We start from the raw sequence: 22,432 nt of genomic DNA on the forward strand, positions 1-22,432 counted from the left end.
TGATGTTAAATCAAAGAGATCAAATATGTCACTAACATAAATTTACTTGGCTCTCTAATAGGTTCACAATTTTTGAAGAATATTGACATAAATGTATACTTCGGTGGACCCCTTTACAATCCTGAAGGGATTGACGGATTTCCATTTAGAGGGGAGGGTATTGAATGCTACTACATGATGTTACGTCGTAAGTTGAAGACGTTGACTGATTTGAAGAGGAAAATAATGGACGAATTGAAATTGAACCCTGCTTGGTATGACATCAAGATTATTTATTGTTACCCACAAGAAGTTCTTCATGAACGGATAAATTACGGGTATATGGCGATTAAAGAAGATAAACATGTAAAGATGATGTTTAATAGGATCCAGAAAATGTCCCAAGTAAATGCTGCTGAGTTGTATGTAAGTTTGGAGGCGAGTGTAGACAACAGTACTGAGGTGGTGCAAGAAACATCTACGGCTTTACAATTTACAACCCTAGATAATGGATGCACTACAATGGGAGGGTATGCAATGGGAGGTTATACGCTCCCATCTCAAGATTATGTTGCAAATACTGGTGAAACCCTCTACTCTCAAGAGACACATTTAGAGGAGGAAGACGAAGACGAAGACGAAGACGAAGATCATGCTGCGAATGATAACATAAATAATGATGATATGGATTAGTACGAAGAGAGGATTGAGCAAGGTGACTTTGAGAACGATGTGGATGAGCATGAAGTCGTTCCTAATTTTGAAGAGGAAAATATGGAGTACCATGATGAAGGTGATGCAGATGATGATGATATTGGTGTCCAGCATGATACAGATACGACCGTTGGCTACAGAGCTCCTGCGGACTCATTCTACGCAAATACTTGGGAAGATATGGTTGATCCTTCACTTCTTCAGATACCATTTCTTTGTACTTGGCAAGATGGGATGCATTTTTGTAAAGGGTTGACTTTTGCAAATAAAGCTGCGGTGAAGCGTGCATTGATAATATACGCAGCAAAGGATAATAGAAATTTCTCCATCCAAAGGTCGAGCACAACTCAATTGTGCGCCGCATGCGTTGACGACAACTGCAAGTGGTACGTTGGGGCATACATGAAGTCTAAATTGAATGGTCTGTGGATGGTCACGTCTTATGTGGGTCCACACAGTTGTATACCCTTTGGGCTGCGAAGAGACGGTAGAATGATGGATTCTAATTTTGTTGCATCAGAAATTATGGGAAGATTGCGAAAAAAGCACACTGCTACTATTGATGAGCTTTGGGAGATCATACGTACTAAGTATGATCATGAGCTTTCTTACTATAAAGTATGGGACGCAAAACAGAAGGCAATTGCTAAGATTTTTGGGGATTGGGAGGAGTCTTACCAAAGGTTGTGAAAGTTGTTGTTGGCATACTTGGATCAGGATTTGGGTACCCAGTATAGCTATCACACCATAGCTAAGCCATTAGAAGGTACTACGTTACTGCGCTATGTATATTGGGCATTCGCTCCATGCATTGCTGCATTCCAGTATTGCAAGCCAGTGATCAGTATTGATGGAACTCATTTATATGGTAAATACAAAGGGGTATTGATGATTGCAATGGCAACGGATGCTAATCAAAAGGTTTTGCCTATCGCCTTTGCTGTTGTGGATAAGGAGTCAGGGGCTAGTTGGGGATGGTTTTTAGAGTGTCTCAGGACTTCGATAGAGCGTGTTATTGAAAACAAGGACATTTGCATTATTTCTGACCGACATAAAGGTATCAAATGCGCCATTCGAGAGTGGCCTAGAGGGCAAGACGGAAGAGAACGGGTATATCATCGATATTGCCTTCGACATGTTGCTAGCAACTTCAACACACACTTTGATAACCCGACTCTAAAGGCATTGGCCTTGAAAGCTGGATATGCGACTCATGATGCTAAATTTGTGTCCATAATGCAAACCATTAAAGAGGCCGAGATTAATTTACTGAGGGGTGTAGACTCTACTGATCGCCGGATTATACGTTATATGCCATACACATATCTAATGAGTGAGGATGTAGACAAATGGACCCAGTCACATGATGGTGGAAGACGTTACGGGGCAATGACAACCAATATCTCTGAGTGCTTTAATGGGGTTCTTAAAGGTGCCCGCGGTTTGCCCATTGCTGCAATGGTTGAGTTCACTTTTTTTAAACTTGTTGCATATTTCCACGATCGACATAAACAAATTACTTCTGATCTCTCTCGAGGTAAGGTGTGGAGTGATTATGCAATGGAGATCTATAACAAAAATGAGCAGAAAATTGCAGGACACACTCTGAGGAATTATAATCATGCAGAGGGTATATATCAAGTGGTTACCCCGTATAACGACCATAGAGCTGGAGGGGGAAATCACAGTCATGATGTGCGCATATTTGATAGAACATGTGGTTGTGGAAAGTGGCAAAACTTGAAGATCCCTTGTTCACATGCAATTAAAGTTCTTAAAGGTCTGCATCTCGATGCGCCCAGCTATATTGACCCATGTTACAGTCTGAACAACGCCATTCTCACATATTCACATAATTTTGTGGTGCCAAAGTCAGAGTCATTATGGACAGACGTTCGCGGACCACGGTGGGTGCCTGACCCACAATTGTTGCGGGCCAAAGGTCGTCCTACGATGTCAAGAATAAGGAATGAAATGGATGGGGTACGGCGAGAACGGGGAAGCCGGAGGGAAGATCCGGAGTTGAGGAAGATTCAACCGAGGCAACGATGTAGAGTGTGTCATCAAGAGGGGCATAACCGTAGATGCTGTCCCAATTCCCATGGGGCTTCGACAAGTGGTAGTGCTATGAACTAGGCAAGTGCCGTCACTGTTTTTATATAATATACTCAGAATGTCATTTGGTTTTTGTTCTTTGCATTTGGAAACTAATAACCGTATTTAATGTTTGTCAGGCAAGCGGAGACTTGATTTTCGTAAGTGACATTGTACGTGGGACTTGTCGTGATCTTCTGTATGGACAAGCTAGGTGATTATGTAGAGTATGTTGTATCAGTATGGACAAGTGTTAGGTGAATATGTATAATATGTTATATCAGTATGGAGCTTCCGCTAGGCGAATATCACCACTATGTTGTATTAACTTAGTTGTTATTTTGTTTATTGTTGTAAATTACGGATAATTGAACTATTTGCTATCCATTTTACTCGTTACATTAGTTGCGTGATGCAGCTTTTTCCTATAATACGAACAATGATATTACTTTGGCAAGTTGCCCTTCTAGTATTGAACTGCCATTGTGTGCTAAGACTTTTTATCCAACAATAATTTTATTGAATAGTTACTGTTTTAATCTGGTTGTAGAACTTTAATGTATGCTCCGTTCGCGTATCATAGCGTATGTAGTTGTTTGATGTGTTCTGGACCCTGGAAAATTTGATTTATGGAAATCGAGTATAAAATACTAGAGTTCCACTGGGATATTTAGCCTCCTTTTTAATTTTGCCCCAATTTGGTGACCTGCGGCCAAACACACAAAAAAAAAAAATATGCCAGTGGAACTCGAGTATCTTATACTCGATTTCCATAAATAGAAATCGAGTCTTAGAGACTCGATTTCTATTTATGGAAACCGAGTATAAAATACTCGAGTTCTACTGGGAACCTTTTAATTTTGCCCCAATTTGGTGACCTGCGGCACAGAAAAAAAAAAAAATATCCCAGTAGAACTCGAGTATCTTATACTCGATTTCCATTTATGGAAACCGAGTATAAAATACTCGAGTTCTACTGGGAATCCTTTTAATTTTGCCCCAATTTTGGTGACCTGCGGCCAAACACACAAAAAAAAAAAAAATTCCCAGTGGAACTCGAGTATCTTATACTCGGTTTCCATAAATGGAAATCGAGTCTTAGAGACTCGATTTCCATTTATGGAAACCGAGTATAAGATACTCGATTTCTATAAGTAGAAACCGAGTCTCATTTCCATTTATGGTAACCCCATTTCTACTGCGATTTTTTTTTTTTTCAATTTTTTGTTATTACCCCATTTGAGAACTAATTTCAGGTAATTTTTTACTAAACCGCCAACATCGAAGAGTAAACCTTGTAAATCCAAAAATATAACTGAAATGAACAAAATAAAATTATACAATCTAGTTTATTTGTTTTCAACTGCCAACATCTAAGTAACCCAACCCTGTAAATCCAAAAAAAAAGAAAAAGAAAAGAAAATCAACATCTCATGTCTTCAGAATCCAACAATACACAAAAAGCACACATTCAGTATAATTTCATATCACATTGTAATGCACAAACTATAAGCACCTACAATTGAGTGGACTATTAAAAGTTCAAACTTGTTTTTTTAATTTTATTTTGAATATAATTGAAGTTCTAACTCTAATTAGCTCATTTACAACCACTACATGGTAGGATTGATCCTTGAGTGCTATGTCTCATGCTACAGCTACACATGCCCAGAAAACTAAGCCACATGTGCTTGTCCACTAAGCACAGATTTTTAATTATCATTCTGGTCGTCTAATCAATAGATTGATAACAGATTGACAGTGTTAATCTCTCTACCCGGGACCCACAGGAGTCCCTCCAAACCAACTGTGGTGATGATGTTCCTCACTCGGTCGTCCACCATTGGAGGTTGCTTGGAGAACTCTGAACTACGACTACGGCAGGTAATGGACCCTGGATCCTGCACATAACATCTCGTTATGGATTAATATAGTATATGCAAATACGTGTACATTGTATGGATTAAATGCATGTGCACAAGTAAATATTTAGTTGAGTGTTTTACCCGCCCATTCCAAATAGCTTCGGACCGATGCGTCGCCTGCTGTGACAACACCGAGTCGTCAATGGGTCCAGGCTGTGTATAGTCAATGCGTCTAGCATTTGCAGCAGCCATACTGAAGAAGAATGATAAGCAGTTAGTTTCAAAATTGAACACACAATATGCTTAAATATATAGGTATGAGTTAGAGCAACTAAAGCCAATTTGTACAATGAGAATTCAATAAAAGATGAAAGAGTAAACCAAAAGAGACCAATATGAACACAAAGCTTTTTAGACTTAGGATTTTATTTTTAAGGTTACAGTTTTGAACACACGCAGTTTTTTTTATTTATTTTTATTTTTTAGAAGAAGATCACACACAGAATAATGCTTAGTTACAAATACCACAATACAAAGCTTTGGCAGAATGCAGCCTCATTCCACACACCTAATCTGTCTTTTATATCAGCAACCCATAATTTTATTTCTCATTATATTTTTGGAAATGGAGAGGAGGAATTTCAACTCAATTAAGCTATAAATCTCTTGGCATCTGTCTAGATAAATTTTACTCCTGAGAAATCAATGTCTACTAGTCCTTCTAGAAGTTCACTAAAAATGTTGTAATCTCCAAGTTTTCTGGAATATCAACTTACATTTAGGGTAAATGTAATTGTATTCAACTCAGGTAATGCTCATTAGGTTTTTCAATTAAATTCAGCCCCTCGTTGCATTACCCAATAAAACACAAATAGTGTACAATTAAATTCTATTTCTCCAGCAATTTTGTTTTCATCAGATAAGTCAGTATGTACACCATCAGATCCATTTTAAGAGCGTGTTTGGACTTCGAATCAGCCTAAGACTTCAAAGACTTCAATACCATTGAATTCATTTTCCACAACAACAACAAATAAAAATAAATACTATTGAATTGAAGATAAAACAAACATATCCTAATTAGGTAAAAAAAAAAAAAACCCATAAAAGAAAAATACGAGATCAGCAACAAAAATAAATAAATAAATAAATCTATTTTTAAGAAAAATAAAAATGGGTGGAGGGGGGGAGGGGAGGGAGGCTCAGATTCGCCTTTTCTCAGACAAGAGAGAAAAAAGAAGGCACACCGCCATGGCAGGTGACCCTTTTGTGTTCTATGATTGGACTGTCTCTTACCTCACTGCCTCCCCACTGGGTGTTAACCAAAAGGTTCTTATTTTTCACTTCAATTCTCTGCAATTCTCCAACTTTTGTCACCCTCATCCTTTGGATGAAAATGGGCACTGCTTATTTTTAGTGATAATTCAAGTTTTAAACTTTTGGGTATTGCTCATGTGATTTGTTTATTGGATATTAGTTGCTTAATGTGTAGTAAATATATGATTTTAGCTATTTTTAACTTAAACAGGTCCCCCCATGTGTGAATCTCGTAAGTTGATGGAAATTACTTAATTAATATACCAGGTTGATTTACTAATAGTGTGACATATTTTAATATAAAGAGAAGTTTCCTGTTCTAGGAAGAAGTGAATTTCATAATTCTATTGTTTTTAGCAACTATTCAGTTTTAGAATTTCTCTCATTATTAATTCAGTTATGCTGGAAGTTGCCAAAAGGCTTGTAACTTAGTGGCATTGACTGGTCTCCTTGATAAGGAGAACAAGGTTTCAAATTTCCTCCCCGACTTGCTGTAACAATTGATTATCAAAAAAGTTATGCCTAAAGTTAGAAAATATATTTACATGACCCAGTTTACTTTTAATATATATATATATATATATATAATATTAATAACTTAACTATGCCCAAGTCTTTAAATCTGCATTGTTGATATACAATCTTGATTGACAAATAGCTCTATATGTGACAATTTCTTTGTTTGGATTAAATTGCAAGGCAAGGCAACATGTCCACTCTCAGCACCTTGATGCACCTTTGTGTGTGTGTGTACACATTATATGCCCATATCATACAAGCACAGTGCTGTTACTTTCATTTCACATGGCTAAACTGAGCTGACATAGTTTTCTCGACTTGTCTCTAGTTGGGTTGGCCTCTTATCTTCTTAGGTGTAATTTTCATGTCTTGCCATTTCTTAGGATTCTCATTTCATCCATAGTAAACATGTCAATGCAAAACTAAATCTTGAAGCATGTCTAGTCTTATATTGTGTTGATCTAATCCCAAAATTTTGCTCATAATTTATTTCATAAACAAGCTGTTGTCCTTCTTATTAAAGTTCATCTTAACAAATCCTATTTTGTCAAACAGCTTTTTGTGGTGATATCTCACAAACAGTAAGTCCTTTTCACTACCAAAGTATAATAAGTCCTTATAGCATATCTAATATGAAACAAGACTGCTTCTCAATATTGCAATTGTTAATTATTGATACATGTGCCCAAATTGTCTTAAAAAACTTTCCTTTGTCTTGTTCTGTATCTTATATTTTCTCTAGAATGCATGGACTTCCTTTTTGTTTTTCAGTCTTGTATTTCTATTGTTTCTTGTCAACAATCTAACTGTATCAACATAAGTTTTTGAACCATGTCATTGTTTGACTACCAAAGATATTGTGCCTTCAAGCATTATTATTTTTAATTCCTTTTTGTAGAATTTTCCCTTGCAATTTGATTGGCATATTTTTAATCACTCAGCACATTAGACGGTACTTCATTTGTGCCGGTATAATCCAATGAGTTAATAAATCCTTTGATACCAAAAGGCTGCTTTTTGCTGCTGTTATGTAGTCTGTTTTATTTTAGAAATTACTTTTCTTTCACATGTATGTGTTTTTGTTCATACTACTGATCATCACATTTATCTATCTTGCTAAAAATATAACTTCATAATCAGATTGGAAACATATAGGTTATATCATTGGCCACCTCACATTTTTCAATAATGCCAGTTTGTTTGTGATTAAGACAAAATAATGTTATAGTGGGGAGGCATCCATGGGGTGCCCTGCAGCCATGTAAGATTTGTTTCTACCATTCCACCTTAAAATTTTCAATGGCTTCTCATTGCGACAGCAATAATTACCATTATTCCATACCACACTCTTACTTTGAACTGCTGTGACCTCACTTTAGTTAGGGGGAGAAGATGTCTCATTAGTGCCCAATGTGCATACAGGCTTAATTGTGTTGTGTGGCATGTGATGCATTTAACAATGCATTCAAACTTACCTTGTAAGAGTAACATGAAGGGTGAGGTCGTGGGTTCAAGACCCACGTGAGTGTATGTAACTTCAAATCAAAAAAAATAATGTGTTCAAACTTTCTCTTGTATTACTCATTATTCATAATTTCATTGTTGATTGTTGCTCTTCATTGCTGGCTCTTGAAGCAAATAAGAATTTTACTTTAACAATCTGTCATCCACATGTTTTGTGAGTTACTTAACATGTTCCTATATTATTGTTTACTATTTCTGTTTATCACGGCTGCCCAGACTCTTAAATTGAAGCAAGTAATATTTTTCTTTAGAAATCTGTGAATGACATGTTTCTTGAGTTATGGTACAATATAGATGAGACGAACATCATACTGACAGAATAAGTTTTGAACTAGTTTTGAACTAGTTCACTTCCGGTGCACTTGGGTGTTCCTTTTTTTCAATATATCTTATTACTTATCAAAAAAAAAAAAAAAAAGTTTTGAACTAGTTTCATCTAGAAACAGTTATGTGCTGTGTGGGTCACTTAGTAGGCTTAGATACAAAATATTGACTGCAGTAATGGAGTCCCTATCTCTGAGTAATCAAATGATGAAGCATTTAGCTGTAGACTTTTTTAATTCTTCTGAATCCTTGAACCTTCTTGTATTAAAGATTTTATATTATTGCTTTTCCCATGTCAAGCTCATGTTACTCATTCCATTCTACAGTTTGTGCTATTAGATGTGGAAAGTCCCATAGTAGTTCATTGAATAAAATCAGACAATTATACTTGTGATGATAAAGGCTGGGAGATTACTTCCTTATATGGAAATTTCTAGATACCTAAAACCAATTTATGCCAAGCCAGCTAACGTAAACAAAACTTCTAACCAAAATCCCTTAATCAAAACTAAATCTAATCCATCTATTTAAACTAATTAAACAAAACCATTCCTAACCGAAAAACCTAAATCATAACCAATCAACCAAAATACATAACTGAAAAAAGACTATGTAATTAGTTTCTTCAATAGCAAACTACTAAGTGCTTTTTTATATGCATATAATTTAGTAATTTGTAATGGTACGCAAGCACTATAAATATATGAGATAACTATTTCATATAAACTTGTAAGTTCTAAGCTCCTAATAGACAAGCAAATGGGCCTAATGAGATATACAATTCTCTCGTAAAAGCTATAATCCTAATCAGCAATAACAATCTAACCTGAAGGCAGAAATTTGGAAACTCTTAAGGATGGCAGCAACAATATGCACTATCCAAGCAACAATGTCATCTGCACTCACCAAATCCAAACCCAAATTTCATAAAAATCATAAAATAAAAATTAAATAAACTATCTACCACACAATCCAAACCCAAATTTCACAAAAATAAAAACTGAAAATTAAATAAATAACCTAAATGTTAAGTATCCAAATCCAAACCCAAAATTTCACAATAATCAAAACAAAAAATCAAATAAATAACTTACCAAGCAAAATCGGAATGGGTAACCAAGCAAGTTTGACTTCAGCCAAAGAGAGTTTAATGTCATCTGCACTCACCAAATCCAAACCCAAATTTCATAAAAATCATAAAATAAAAATTAAATAAAGTATCTACCACAAAATCCAAACCCAAATTTCACAAAAATCAAAACTGAAAATTAAATAAATAACCTAGATGTTAAGTATCCAAATCCAAACCCAAAATTTCACATTAATCAAAACAAAAAATCATATAAATAACTTACCAACCAAAATCGGAATGGGTATGGGTATGGGTATGGTGAGGAAAAATGAATGGGTATGGGGGTGGTAATGAGAGAGAGGGAGAAAAGGAGAAAGGATCTCCTAGTGAGGGAGAGAGAGATCGATGAGATGAGGAGAGGAGCCGATGGCTGGGCTCAGCCTCGTCCGCGTCGTCGCTGGGCTGGGCTGGGCTCTGTCGTCGACGCCGGCGGGGTTCTGTGTGTGTGTGGGAAATGAGAGAGTTTTGTGAGAGATAGAGAGAAATGAGAGAGTTTTGTGAGTGTGGGAAATGGAAATGTAAGACTGAGGGTGAGAGAGTGAGAGCGCTCTGGTTTGTGTGAGAGTGAGAGGGTGTGAGGTGAGTGTGAGTGAAAGTGAGACAAATGCAATAGACGACGAAGACGTTAAATTTGAAAAACCCCAATTGGAAACCGAGTCTCTAAGACTCGATTTCTGGTACGTGGAAATCGAGTCTCTAAGACTCGATTTCCATGTCAATGCCAGATGGCAGCTCTGCCACATCAGACGTGGTCAAAGCACGTAAACCGAGCCTCTGAGGCTCGAGTTGCTAGTTTGCCAAAAAGTTTCAAAACCGGGCCAACTAACTGAATAGTTTGATCCTTATGGGTAATTACCCATTTTCGCCTCTATCTTGTGCGATTCCACCTGATAGTAGGAGTTGCTCTATTTGTCTCAAAAGATGCTCAATTTGTCTCAAAAGATCAAACTAAGCTGTGTATTTTCTTGGAAAATTAATGCAAACTATAGTTCCTGTAAAATGGAACGTTTCTATCCAAATCCTTTTTTATCATGGTAAGTGGATTTTAAAAATTAAAAAAAAAAAAAATTTGATGATTAGTTGAAAACTTTAATTTGTATGAATGCGACAACTTCTTCAACATTTCCATTTTCTCTTCAAATAAGCTGAACTAGGCAATGAGGGAAAAGTGTGTCACTTGTTGGAGTCTCGAACAGGTGGAACTCATTAGTTTTTGTTTTCTATTTCACATATTAACTTTTCCTATCTTTTTTTTTTTTTTTAAGAATATTCTATTTCACATATAAAATAAGCATTACCTATTCATCAAAAAAAAAAAAAAAAAAAAAAAATAAGTAACCTTCATCTTGTGGCTAGAATTTTATCATGAAGTAGTTGAATTTATTTTATTGGGGCTTCTAAATTTGATGCACACCTGTGATGCTAGTTTTCAATTTTATTATTGTTATTAAACTCCTAATTAACCAGATGGATACCCATCATTGTTAATACTACAATTATATTGATTCTCAAACACAAAAAAAATACAATTATATTATGTATTTGCTTTCTAATTTTCAATGTGGATTATACTTAATAGTTTGTTGTGCAAGTTTAATCGCGATATTAGCACAAACATCTGCCTATGTTTTTCTCAAAAATAAAAATAAAAATAAAAATAAAAATCTGCCTATGTAGCGCCTACTGCCTAGTGCCTACGACTACTACAGCTTTAGGCTACTATTTGTTCCTGTTCCTTCTTCCATTTTTCTCTTCCCACTTTGACTATAGTCTCCTGACAATTAAACTTGGAAAATCGAGGCACGAAACACCATAATATCATTATCTTTGACTCTGTTGTCTTCATATAATTACATTCCCTGACTTCATTCATTTTACTATTAATCCAGCACCTTTTTTTTAGTCTCCAAAAAAAAAAATTCTAGCACCTTTTGATTAAATAATAATTTCTTTTTCTAAAGTAATGATTTTTTTTTTTTTAATTTTATATAAAATTCTTATCCAAACCTTCACAAAAAGCTGGTAACAGATTTGGTCGGCTGGCGTCCAAATCTGTCCAAACAAACCCGGAAAAACACTTGACCAGTCCACCGATCAAAGTTCAAGCAAAGTTCTGGCTGTCGCTTGAACTACCAAAAATAAATTTGTAGTGTTAAAAGAGACAAAAATGTGAGTAATAGTAACCACATAGCTCATCTATAATCTCCTAAAATAGAAAAAATGATCAATTTTACATATTTTAATTCATAAAACACTCATATCAGTCTTTGTAAAAATATGCAAATATACACCATGACCGTGTAAATGAACAATAATAATGCATATATGCACAGTTACTGTTCACAATGTAAATAACTTTTTTATTCTTTTTTCTCTCTCTCTCCTCTCTCTACCTCTGACTCACCTCACTCTCTTTTTCTCATTTCCTTTCTCACCTCACTCTCACCGATCAACTTTCTCTCAAAGCCGATCAGTCTCTCCGATCAAATACAATGGTGATTCCAACAAACCATGAAAACGACGAACCATGATCCGATCAACCTGTCTCATCTCTGATCACATGAAAAAGATCGGCTTTCTCGACGGACCATGATTCGGCGATCCAAGACCTTGACTCAGTGAACACCGATAATTCCGACGGGTTTGTTCTATTTGATCATTGATGGTGGCTGGTTGCTGGGTGTGGGTGATTTTGGATTTGTAGCTCGATGGAGAAGATGAGTTTGTGAGTTGTTCAAGAGGAAAGGAAATAATAAAAAAATGTAAAAAGAATTAATATTTTATTGAATAAATGTGTAGAATAGATAAACTGATGTGAGTATTTTGTAAAAGTAGATGTGTAAAATAGAAAAAGTAGGTTTTTTCTTTCAAAATAGACGGAAAATTTGCACAAACTGATGTGGTTGCTCTAATATATCATTTTTATATGGTTTTGTTATTATCACTAGTCTGTAGTGTTCATTAACATGTTACTTCAATAATTATGAGCGTGTTATAGATAATACAATGTGGATTAATAACATTAACATTAAATTTTGATTTTTCATCATTTTATGTGAAAAGCTTGATAAATTTTTCTTCATGATGCATTTGTGCTTTTTCATCAAGGTATTCAATAAATTGGGTATCAAGCATGGTAACATCCTCATTAGCCAACTAGCAACTAGGAAGAGTAATAAATTTATGTTTTAAAAAAACAACATAAAAAATCGAAGTGACCTCATAATAATCAAGTTCGATAAGGAATAGATCGTCTAGGGTCCTTGTCTATTGTTCGTGTATAGGCGAACATAAACAGCCGATCTAGTCTCAATCACTAATCAAGGCGTGCAGGTTATTAGAAAAATGACCTAATGCTTGTGTTCAGTCTCAATCACTAATCAAGGCGTGCGAATTATAAGAAAAAATGACCTAATACTTGTGTTCAGTAGAAGGGTGGCCATTCAATATGGGTGTAGTCCTTAGATGACATGGTCTATATCCATAGGGAAAATAGTCTCATGGCCAAGATCTATGCCATCAATAAAGAAACTCCCATTGATTTTGCTCACAATGGCATCCCAAGAATTTCCAATCAACCACTAGGACATAATTAGCTAGCCTACTCGAATTCTCACTACCAGTTGATGTCATCATAATAGATCAAATCGAATTGGAAGTGAGAGAAGAGACAACCAATTGATGCTCACCTCAGCCATCACTAATATAACTATTAAAATGAACGAGTATACAATGTCATCCCAGTGTCTATAAATTTTCACAATCTCAAGTAGAGCAAGGTATGAGAAACCTATCACGTAACATCGTACCCATACTCCTAAAATATAGACACTAACTAGGCATCAAAGTGTCTAAGATAGAATTATGCTAGTACCACATAATTGGACACAACTTTGTACCACAACTCGCCACATAATGAGTTGTGATTGGCAAAAGTGTGTTCCCACATAGCCCACTGACACATTTTTGTCAATCACAACTCGTCATGTGGCAAGTTGTAGCACAAAGTTATGCCCAATTATGTAATATTACCACAACCCTCTAAGATAATGTCATATTGGCACCACTTTAGCTTTCTTGTTTGTTCAATGTATCCATAGTTCAACCGATAGAAAGTCTTCAACATTAGGACATTGTGCAAGCATTGATTCACCATCAAAGATCAACGTAACATTATTATGGTGCTTTTTTCCTTCCAAGTACTTATAAAAAGTGCATGAAGCTAAGTTTCTACTTGAGAACATTTTATCTAGCTTTTTGCTAGCAATACTAATACTATAAATATAAAATAAAAGTTATATAAAATAAGTAAGTGACTCATTTGGAATCTACAAATAGTAAGATAAATAAGCAATAAACTGGCTTATAAGTACATTCCAAACATGCACTAATAATTCAATCAAATAATTATTAGACATTTTTCCATACCAATAATAGTTTTTTATAGTTTTAAAAACAGATTAGACTGGCCGATTGAATCAGTTTAATCAAGAATTGATCACTAATTTAGTATGATAAAAACAAAACCCCTAAAACCAATTAAAAAAAAAAAAAAAACATGCCAAAACGGGTAAAAATCAAAAACTAAGAGTAGAGTAAAAATGGTTCTTTTAACATATTGACTTTTAAAACTATGCTTTTTTTTCTACATCTCACTTTTTATTTATTTATAGCAGCCACCACTATAAATCATTGGATTACACTATTTATAGCAACCCTTATCCAAACCAAAAAAAAAAAAACTCCTCCAACCACAGTTACAAGCACTAAAATTATTTTGGATGAAAACTCAAGTCCATGATATATATCTCATTCCTTAAATGGACAAACCCTATCCCCTCTCTTTTTCCTTCCTTTTGTTCTGTCGGGAACATCGAACACACTCCAAAAATCCCAATCCCAATCCCAATATCCCACACGCGTCAGATCACACTTCCAAACTCCTTCCATTTCCAACTTTCCAGTGGGCCCCACATCCACGTGAAACATAATTTCACCCCCATACACACGCGCAACACACAAACAAAACCCAGCTATTTATATATAAATAGAAAGTAAAAAAATAATCCTCGACAAGCCGTCACATAAATCACATTCTCTTTCATTTCCAAAAAGGAAAAAAAAAAGAAAATTTTATTTACCCAATTGAGCCTCTTCAAGGAAACACAGGGGCACACCCTGCAATTCTTAGCTATTTCAGGGTATTTATTTTTTTGATCGTTATTCTTTCGAAGCTTCTTTTTATTCTTCGAGCTCAGCTCACGAATTCTCAATTCTTAGGGTTAGGGTTTTTTTTTTTTTTTTTTGGCTTTTTTTTTTTATTGAAGTGACCAAAAAAAAAAAAAAAAAACCATGTTTCTTCTTCGATGGAACAGGTTGAGAACTTAGGGTTTGGAACTTTTGGATTTGTATAGTAAAAATAAAGGTTTTGATTAGGTAGATAATTATGGCGGCAGCGAATCCACAGCCTTTGCAGGCGCGTCCGTATGGGGACCACGTGGCGGTGCGGGGACCGATACCGCTTGACGATGATGATGAAGGTGAGTACGAAGATGGTGGTGGTGGTGGTGGTGATGATGCTATGGATGACTTGGAAGATGCTCACGTGAATTCGGTTAGCGTTGCGGAGTATGGAGTTGGAGTTGGTGGTGGTGGTGGTGGCTGTGGTGGAGGTGTTGGTGGAGGAGTGGTTATGGCGTCTCGGACGAGTGAGCTTACTCTTTCTTTCGAAGGTGAGGTCTACGTGTTCCCAGCTGTCACGCCTGAAAAGGTATATATGTCTATCTATATCAATTTCTCTATCTGAGAGTAATTTGATTATGGTTTTGTTTTAGTTTTGTTATGAATTTTGTTTTGCTTTTTAGGTGGAGATGATATTGAGAACAATTTTTTTTATTTCGTTGATTTTTTTTTTTTTTTTTTTTGAAATATGGGAATATTGGATTTGATAATTGTATTTAATGTTTTTGGAATTTATTTGGGTTTTTAAGTTAAGGACTTGAGATTAATGGAAAGCGGTCCCGACAACAAAACGACAATGGGGGATTTTGGAAAGTATTAGATACTTCTGGATTGATCATGTGAATAGTAGAGCAATTAATGAACAAGTGAGAAAGAGAGATGATTAAGTTGAGGGAATGAAAGAGGTAGAGAAAGACAAAAAATAACATTAGTAGAAGTAGTTGAAAAGAACATGTCAATTAAGGAAGTAACAAAGGTTATGAACTCTGATATAATAGAATGAAGGAAAAGAATACATGTGGCTAACCGTAATTAGTTTTCTTGAGGATTTATAGCCGACTCCAAAAATTTGGGACTAAGGGTTTTATCTCATTTTTCACATTATGTGGTTTATTTTTATTTTTTAGCATGTTTGTGTGTGTATATATAAAATAAAATTGGCCCGTCAATACGTTATTTTTACTCTAGGAGTACCTAATAGTTACTAGGGAATTTTTCGGATAATTAAAAAGCTAGCTGCCTATTACAAAAATCTTTCTTATTCACATGACTTTTCTTATGTCATTTTTTGTATTAGGTGGCCTGCTTTTATTATCTTGGAGTATCACATCAAATGTAATCCAGAGTACCTAATAATTCCTTGGAAATTTAGGGAATTTATTGGTAATTAATGACCACTGTTATATATTTTTTGTTTGGATTTGATAGGTTGTCTATTTATTAATATTATTTTAGAAGTTATACGACTTTTTTGGTATATTCTTACTGTTTTCTTTTCTCACAAGCAGAATTCTGTGTTTGTTAATGTCATCTTGTTTTCAAGTCCCTAGTCAACTTGGTGATTTTGTGGATATTTACATTGGAAAGTAGAAAACTGTAGAATGGTTTTTAATATTTAAAACCTGATCGTCCCTGATATGTTTTCATCTTATTTTTGTGGAAGTTTTACTTTTGAAACACACATAATTATTATGATTGGGTACTGTAGTATGTTATATTGTTGCCCTTAATCCAAATCTTAATGTATGTTGTATTTTTCATTTTTTTTTTCTTGTTATCAACTGGTCAAGTCACTTTCTTATACACACACACACACTACAATCTCTTCAAATGACTTTGCTGGTTTTGGAGTGTGCCCGTTTTGAAGGATGCCTGGGTTTTTTGCATTGTGTCATGTGCAACAGGTACAAGCAGTGCTCTTGCTTCTAGGTGGACGCGATGTACCAACTGGTGTGCCTACAATTGAAGTACCTTTTAATCAAAATAACAGGGTACCACAAAATTTGAAATTATAGAAAGCAAGAAGTTGCATTTTCTGTGCCTATTCTCATGAGTTGTCGGGCCACTATGTGTAGGGTGTAGGTGAAACCCCAAAGCGCTCAAATCTTTCACGAAGAATAGCATCCTTGGTTAGGTTTCGTGAAAAACGGAAAGAGAGATGTTTTGACAAAAAAATTCGGTACACTGTTCGAAAAGAAGTTGCACAGAGGTGAGATGAATTTGTATTTGGTTTTTCATTTTTATCTGTAATTAATGCTTTAATAGTTTGACCATTTGGAATTAAGGTATTTCTTCTTTGGTTATGTTGAGAAAATACCCATTTGGATTTTCATGCATGGTAATAATACATTTGATATATTTAAAAGAAATAAATAAAGGAAAATGATGGTATGCGTTCTTTTATCATAAAAGAAAGTATTAAGCTTTAGGTTTTGTTCTTGGGCAATACAGAAGTTTTAGATGGATGGAAAGAAAAATTTTAGTTTTGAGGATGATTTTTTACTCTATTGGTGCCAACTGCTTGTTTAATTGCCTTCTGTGATTCATCAGAGATTTTTTGTTATTTGAAATCTAGTGGCTGAGGTTTGCCACTAATCACTTCAAGAATTTTTTCCATCTAGCTCCCCCATTGGTTTTAGAAATTTAAGGAATATAACTATGCAATTTTGCAATGCAGAAGTACCATTTTTTCTTCTTTGTTTAGTAATAATTTATCTGTGTAACTATATTGGATTAAGCAATATCCTGGGCACAACATTTAAGCAAGTCATACAACCAAAATTTTTGTGCGTTATATTTCTCTGTGCGAGTGTACTTTAGCATTTTACAGAAGAAATGACATTGTCTATTCATTGGATGCTGGTTCATAGCCACAAGGCTTGTCATCTATAATGTTGATTCAAACACATCATGTCATCTGTATACGGTTAGATCTCTTAAAATCATCAAAATTTCTTCCTCTAAAAGTATATATAGATGGGATTTTGCATTGATATCCACATGTTCTAGTATTTCCCACACAGTTTTTGGCTTTTTGGCCGAGTATGGGTGCATGAATATGAGAAATGAAACTATAGGAAGAATGTGCTAAATTGTAGGTGTGTCAAAATTGATTTATTTTTGCCCTAGTGCACTTTAACTTGTGATTTCAGATTTTAGGTATATCCTTATTTAAACCAGTAAAAATGGTGTCAGTGTCAATGATGCATGATTCTCTCTCCTTGTTATAATTCTGGTAGGATGCACCGCAAGAATGGACAGTTTGCATCTGTAAAAGAAAATTCAGGTGCTTCTAGTTGGGATTCTCCTCAGAGTTGCCTTCAAGATGGTACTCCTCGTCCAGAATCTGTGTGAGTTCCAGGTTTATATTGGTTGTTGCTTATTTCAGCTTTTGAATAATCCATGATTTGTTAGTGGTACTAACTTTTATGTTCATTGCACTTGTTTCTGGAATTTTTATTTCCAGTTTGCGCAGATGTCAACATTGTGGTGTTAGTGAAAATAATACTCCTGCAATGCGTCGTGGGCCAGCTGGACCGAGGACTTTATGTAATGCATGCGGTCTAATGTGGGCAAATAAGGTTTATTTTATTTTGTTTTCTGAAGGAGTGTGTTGGCTGTGTTCTATCAGTGTGCTTGCTGTGATTCAAAGTAGGTCTGTGTGATTGCATAGTGGGCCATTTTGTATGTATTTGGACTTGGAATTGTTATGCTTTGGTTTGTAGGAGTTGATGTCATGTTTGATGGAACGCTTGGTCCTGATTTCCTGTGTGCATGTGTGTGTGTTTTATTAACTTCTTCACAATAGCTATTATAGGTGGTAGCTACAAAGAGTTGAAGAGTTGTGGGTCGTTATTTGAGGAGAGTGGTGTAACCAACTCGAGATCTCTGTACCTTACTAATATGCCACATTGAAGTTGGGTGCACTACTTGTTTTTAAGAAATCTTATGAGGTTTTCTTGGTATAAATGATAATGTTGTTTTACTGATTTGAGATTATATAATGAGCTAATAGGAATTTAGTGCAAAGGTCTGTTCTCTTCTGTATTTGATAGAAAATTACACTTTAAACAGCTCATTTATTTACTCATGATATGTAGATAAAGATAGTTTCAATATTGATTCTATTACTTTTCTTTGTCATTGGGTAACTCTTCTACTTGATTCATTTGTTAATAAATGTTTTGTAGTTTGTCATCTATTCTTTTTTACTTTCCTGGTTGTGAGGAGTGCTTTTGTGCATTGCATTTTTTTTTTTTTTTTTTGAGTAAAATAGTTTTGTTAAAAATAAGAGGTAGCAGTTTGAATGCATATGTGCCAAACTCCTCCTTAAGCTTTACAATCTCAAGTTCAAATAGGCTGTTGTGTCTTGTGTGAGTGTCAGGGTGTACCTCAGCTTTAGTAGATAATTGCATAAGATATATTTTGTATCGTTGTTATCCAAGTGTGGCTTCAGCTTGAGTTTTGCTGTTTTGCTATCAGAGATGTATCGTTTCCTTTGGTATAATTTGTCTATTTCCCTCACAACTTTCTTGCCAATTTTCCTCACGACTTTCTTGAATGTACAGGGAACATTGAGGGATCTCAGTAAGGGAGGAAGGAATGTTTCCATGGACCATGTTGGAAATGTATGTACCACAAGAAAGAACCCCAATATCTCCAGAATATGTATTTTCTTTAAGTTTGGAAGCATATACCATTTTTGTGTTTTATGATTTTCTTCTTCCTTGTGTATACATCCTGTGTATTAGGGTTGCACCCCATAGCATTTTCTTTTAATGAGTTTTTTACTTATGATTTTCCTCTTGTGCTTTTAATTTTTATTTTCCCTAGGGATGGGGGGTTGTAATATTCTTTTTTTGATAAGTAGGGGGTTGTACAATTCTAGGCTTGTGCATTGTCATAATCTGATATTTCTGTGTAGTATTACTCTGCCTCATCTAATGCATGGATCGTCCTATTATGTTCATTATTATGCTTGGAATTGCTGACATCCAGATTGCTAAATGAGTTTACCTAGTATATCAGGATTTGTCTGTTGTACACAATGTTTAATTAATTTTCTGGTATTTGTTATGTTGCTATTGTTGCCAAGATCAATTTACCTAAAGGCTTTAACGGGATCTGCAGGAAACCCCAGTTGATGTCAAACCGTCAATTACAGATGGAGAATTCTCTGGCAACCAGGATGAGCAAGTATTAAATTTTCTTATCTGCTTCAAATACATTATAAGTGAATTGGACAAGCTTGTTTCAAGCATCTAAACTAATTTATGGTGCATGCAGGAAGCTCCTGAAGACCCTTCTAAACCTGTCACTGAAGGAACCAATAAGTCTTCTGTTAACCCTGATGAGGAAGTATGTTTTTGATCCCTGAGAGCAAGCAATAGAGTAATGAAGTCAATTGTCCCTTTTTTATGTCTTTGACTAATTATGTTCTTAATAGCCTTGAAGAAACATTTTAATCAACTGCACTAGTTTGTTTTATATTTGGTACAATGATATGAAATTTGCTCTTTACTGATTGCAGTTATGCTGTTTCTTTTGTGAATAAAACAATTTGAGCTTACTGTGAGGATTTGAGTAGGGTTCAAATAGCCATAGCATTTAAAAAATACCTTGAAATCCATGTTTATGTTTTAGTACCCAGCTGTGTATATTTTGTAAGGAACTTGTTAGGCGGCCCTAATGTCAGTCCTCAAAATCTTTAAATTAAAGCAAATTATAAAAATAGTAAAGACAAAAGACTTACACACACACATGCACAAAACCTAATAATTTCCTTACAGTTTTTATGTTTATCAAAAAAGTAGAAGTCTTGGCGGATACTTGGTGGACAGAATTCTTCTTGCATGAGTTCTTCAGAATAAATGGTTTATCTTGTTAAAACAACAATGTCTCTCTCTCTCTCTCTCTCTCTCTCTCTCTCTCTCGTGTGGAAACATTTTTTTTGACGAAAGATCTTGTTCAGCATATTAAGACATCTAATCCCAGGCTAATTTCCTTCTCATCTCTCACAAATTATTATTTCAACCCTAAATTGTATTTTATTTGTTTCCATGGTGACTTTCAATTCCATGTGGTGCAGGATTTGCATGACACTGCTGTAGATTTTTCGGATCTTCCCATGGGACTTGTCCATTCTTCAGTTAATGATGAGGAGCAGGTATAATAGCTATATCTTGGCTTTTGAGTTAATACCATTGAGCTAGAAATTTACAAAATACTGTTCTCCACTTCTCACTGCCTCTAGTGTTGATAAATAAAAAGTGGGCTTAGTGCAAAGTTCTGCTGTTGCAGTTTTCTTCATTTCCACGGTGAAGTACTTCCCGTGTAATCACTTTCACCTATCTTCCATTTAATTCTCAACACTTCCCTAAATCCAAACGCATAAGAAGTGAGGCACCATTTGCTCTGTCCGTTAGTCTCATATTTGTACCAAAGATTTCAGATAAGAAACGGAAGGAAGATAATATATTTATTTAGCTATCATTGGTATAAGTACACGTTTTTTTACATAAATGCATTTTAATTTGTAACTGCAGATATAAAATCTCAAAATTTTCGAATGTAATCTTCTGATAATCGTTACATCATTCATGGGAGGTTCTGATATGGGTTTTTGGATATACAATTTTCATGTTGAAGTTGTGGTATCTGCAGGAACCTTTGGTTGAGCTTCCTAATCCTTCAGATACAGATATAGATATCCCTGCTAACTTCGATTAGAAGGTAATGATTTTGTTAATTGATTGATGTAAGAGATATGGCTGCTAGTCAGGATGTATCAGTTTAGTTCCCTCATGTCTTACTAGTTGGTCTATATCAATTTGATTTCTCTCATGTGATCATGCTACTTTCAGGCCTAAGATTGTGATCCTTGTAAAGGAGGGGCCTTTAGGGACTTCAGTTGTCATGACTAAAAGCAACCATGATGTGAACTCCAAGTGCAACGAAATCATCTTGTGGCTGGAGGAATGCACTGTTGCTTTCGGCTGACATAGATTCCTGGCAATTATTGGCGTCGATACAAGTGCCGGGATCTTGCATGTGTTAGAGTTGTTAGGAGAAATGTTTCGAGTGCTTTTTACCTGTATGTGATTTATTTGTTAGGGCTGTTCTGATTGCGGTATATTTAATGTCACCTCTCACATTTAATTCATGTCAAATGTACCGAGTGCTTGTGATGTTCTGATCTCAACAAACCTCAGTTCAGCTACAAAATGAGAATGTCAATAATTGGTCTGGTCAAGTCATTTAGACGCATTGATCCAGTAATTTCCATACTTTGACAGTTGCTATTGATGGGAGTATAATTTTATGTAGGTTTAATGGGTATACATCCAATCGGTAGGCTTGTCTGTTGTTTTGAGTGCAGCTGAAATTTGCCTGACCAGAGTCAGCACCTCCGTCACGTTCTTTATTATAGAAGTTGGGAGTCTGGGCATGGAAACTGAATATGAATTAGAAAGGTACTTTAGCATGAGGTGATATGGGACTCAGCCACGTGCCCTTGTTGAGTCTAAATTTAGCCAAGGTGCGAAATTTTTTTATAAATATTCTGTAGTGGGTTACAAAAAAGTGACGGAAAGAAACTTTGATTACCGAAAGGGAGAGTCAGAGATGTGAAATGACATTTCTGTCATGTTCAAGTGTTTTTCTTTCTTTACTTTTGGGAATCTGGAAACAGAAAACAAATTATGTCAGCTTTGTCCATGACCCT

The 22,432-nt window shown here is 35.3% G+C and overlaps 2 protein-coding genes across 3 annotated transcripts; both read left to right on the forward strand.

Moving 5' to 3' along the window:
• Nucleotides 1–1,188: 1,188 nt before the first annotated feature.
• On the forward strand, nt 1,189–2,829 carry LOC126700806 (uncharacterized). The gene is made up of 2 exons (XM_050398989.1): nt 1,189–1,311; nt 1,411–2,829. The coding sequence occupies exons 1-2, from the start codon at nt 1,189–1,191 to the stop codon at nt 2,827–2,829; spliced, it is 1,542 nt and encodes a 513-aa protein (XP_050254946.1).
• An 11,700-nt stretch (nt 2,830–14,529) lies between these two features.
• On the forward strand, nt 14,530–22,012 carry LOC126698380 (GATA transcription factor 24-like). 2 transcript variants are annotated; one of them, XM_050395548.1, is made up of 11 exons: nt 14,530–15,238; nt 16,614–16,700; nt 16,785–16,918; nt 17,949–18,059; nt 18,176–18,290; nt 19,278–19,337; nt 19,840–19,905; nt 19,996–20,067; nt 20,798–20,875; nt 21,358–21,441; nt 21,573–22,012. In XM_050395548.1, exons 1-10 carry the CDS (start codon nt 14,915–14,917, stop codon nt 21,436–21,438), a joined length of 1,128 nt encoding a protein of 375 aa, XP_050251505.1. In that variant the 5' UTR covers nt 14,530–14,914; the 3' UTR covers nt 21,439–21,441; nt 21,573–22,012. The 2 variants fall into 2 exon arrangements, with proteins under 2 accessions (XP_050251505.1, XP_050251506.1); XM_050395549.1 differs by having other exon boundaries at nt 14,531–15,238; nt 21,373–21,441.
• Nucleotides 22,013–22,432: the final 420 nt, after the last annotated feature.

Source organism: Quercus robur, chromosome 9 (assembly GCF_932294415.1).
Source record: "Quercus robur chromosome 9, dhQueRobu3.1, whole genome shotgun sequence".
Taxonomy (NCBI): Eukaryota; Viridiplantae; Streptophyta; class Magnoliopsida; order Fagales; family Fagaceae; genus Quercus; species Quercus robur.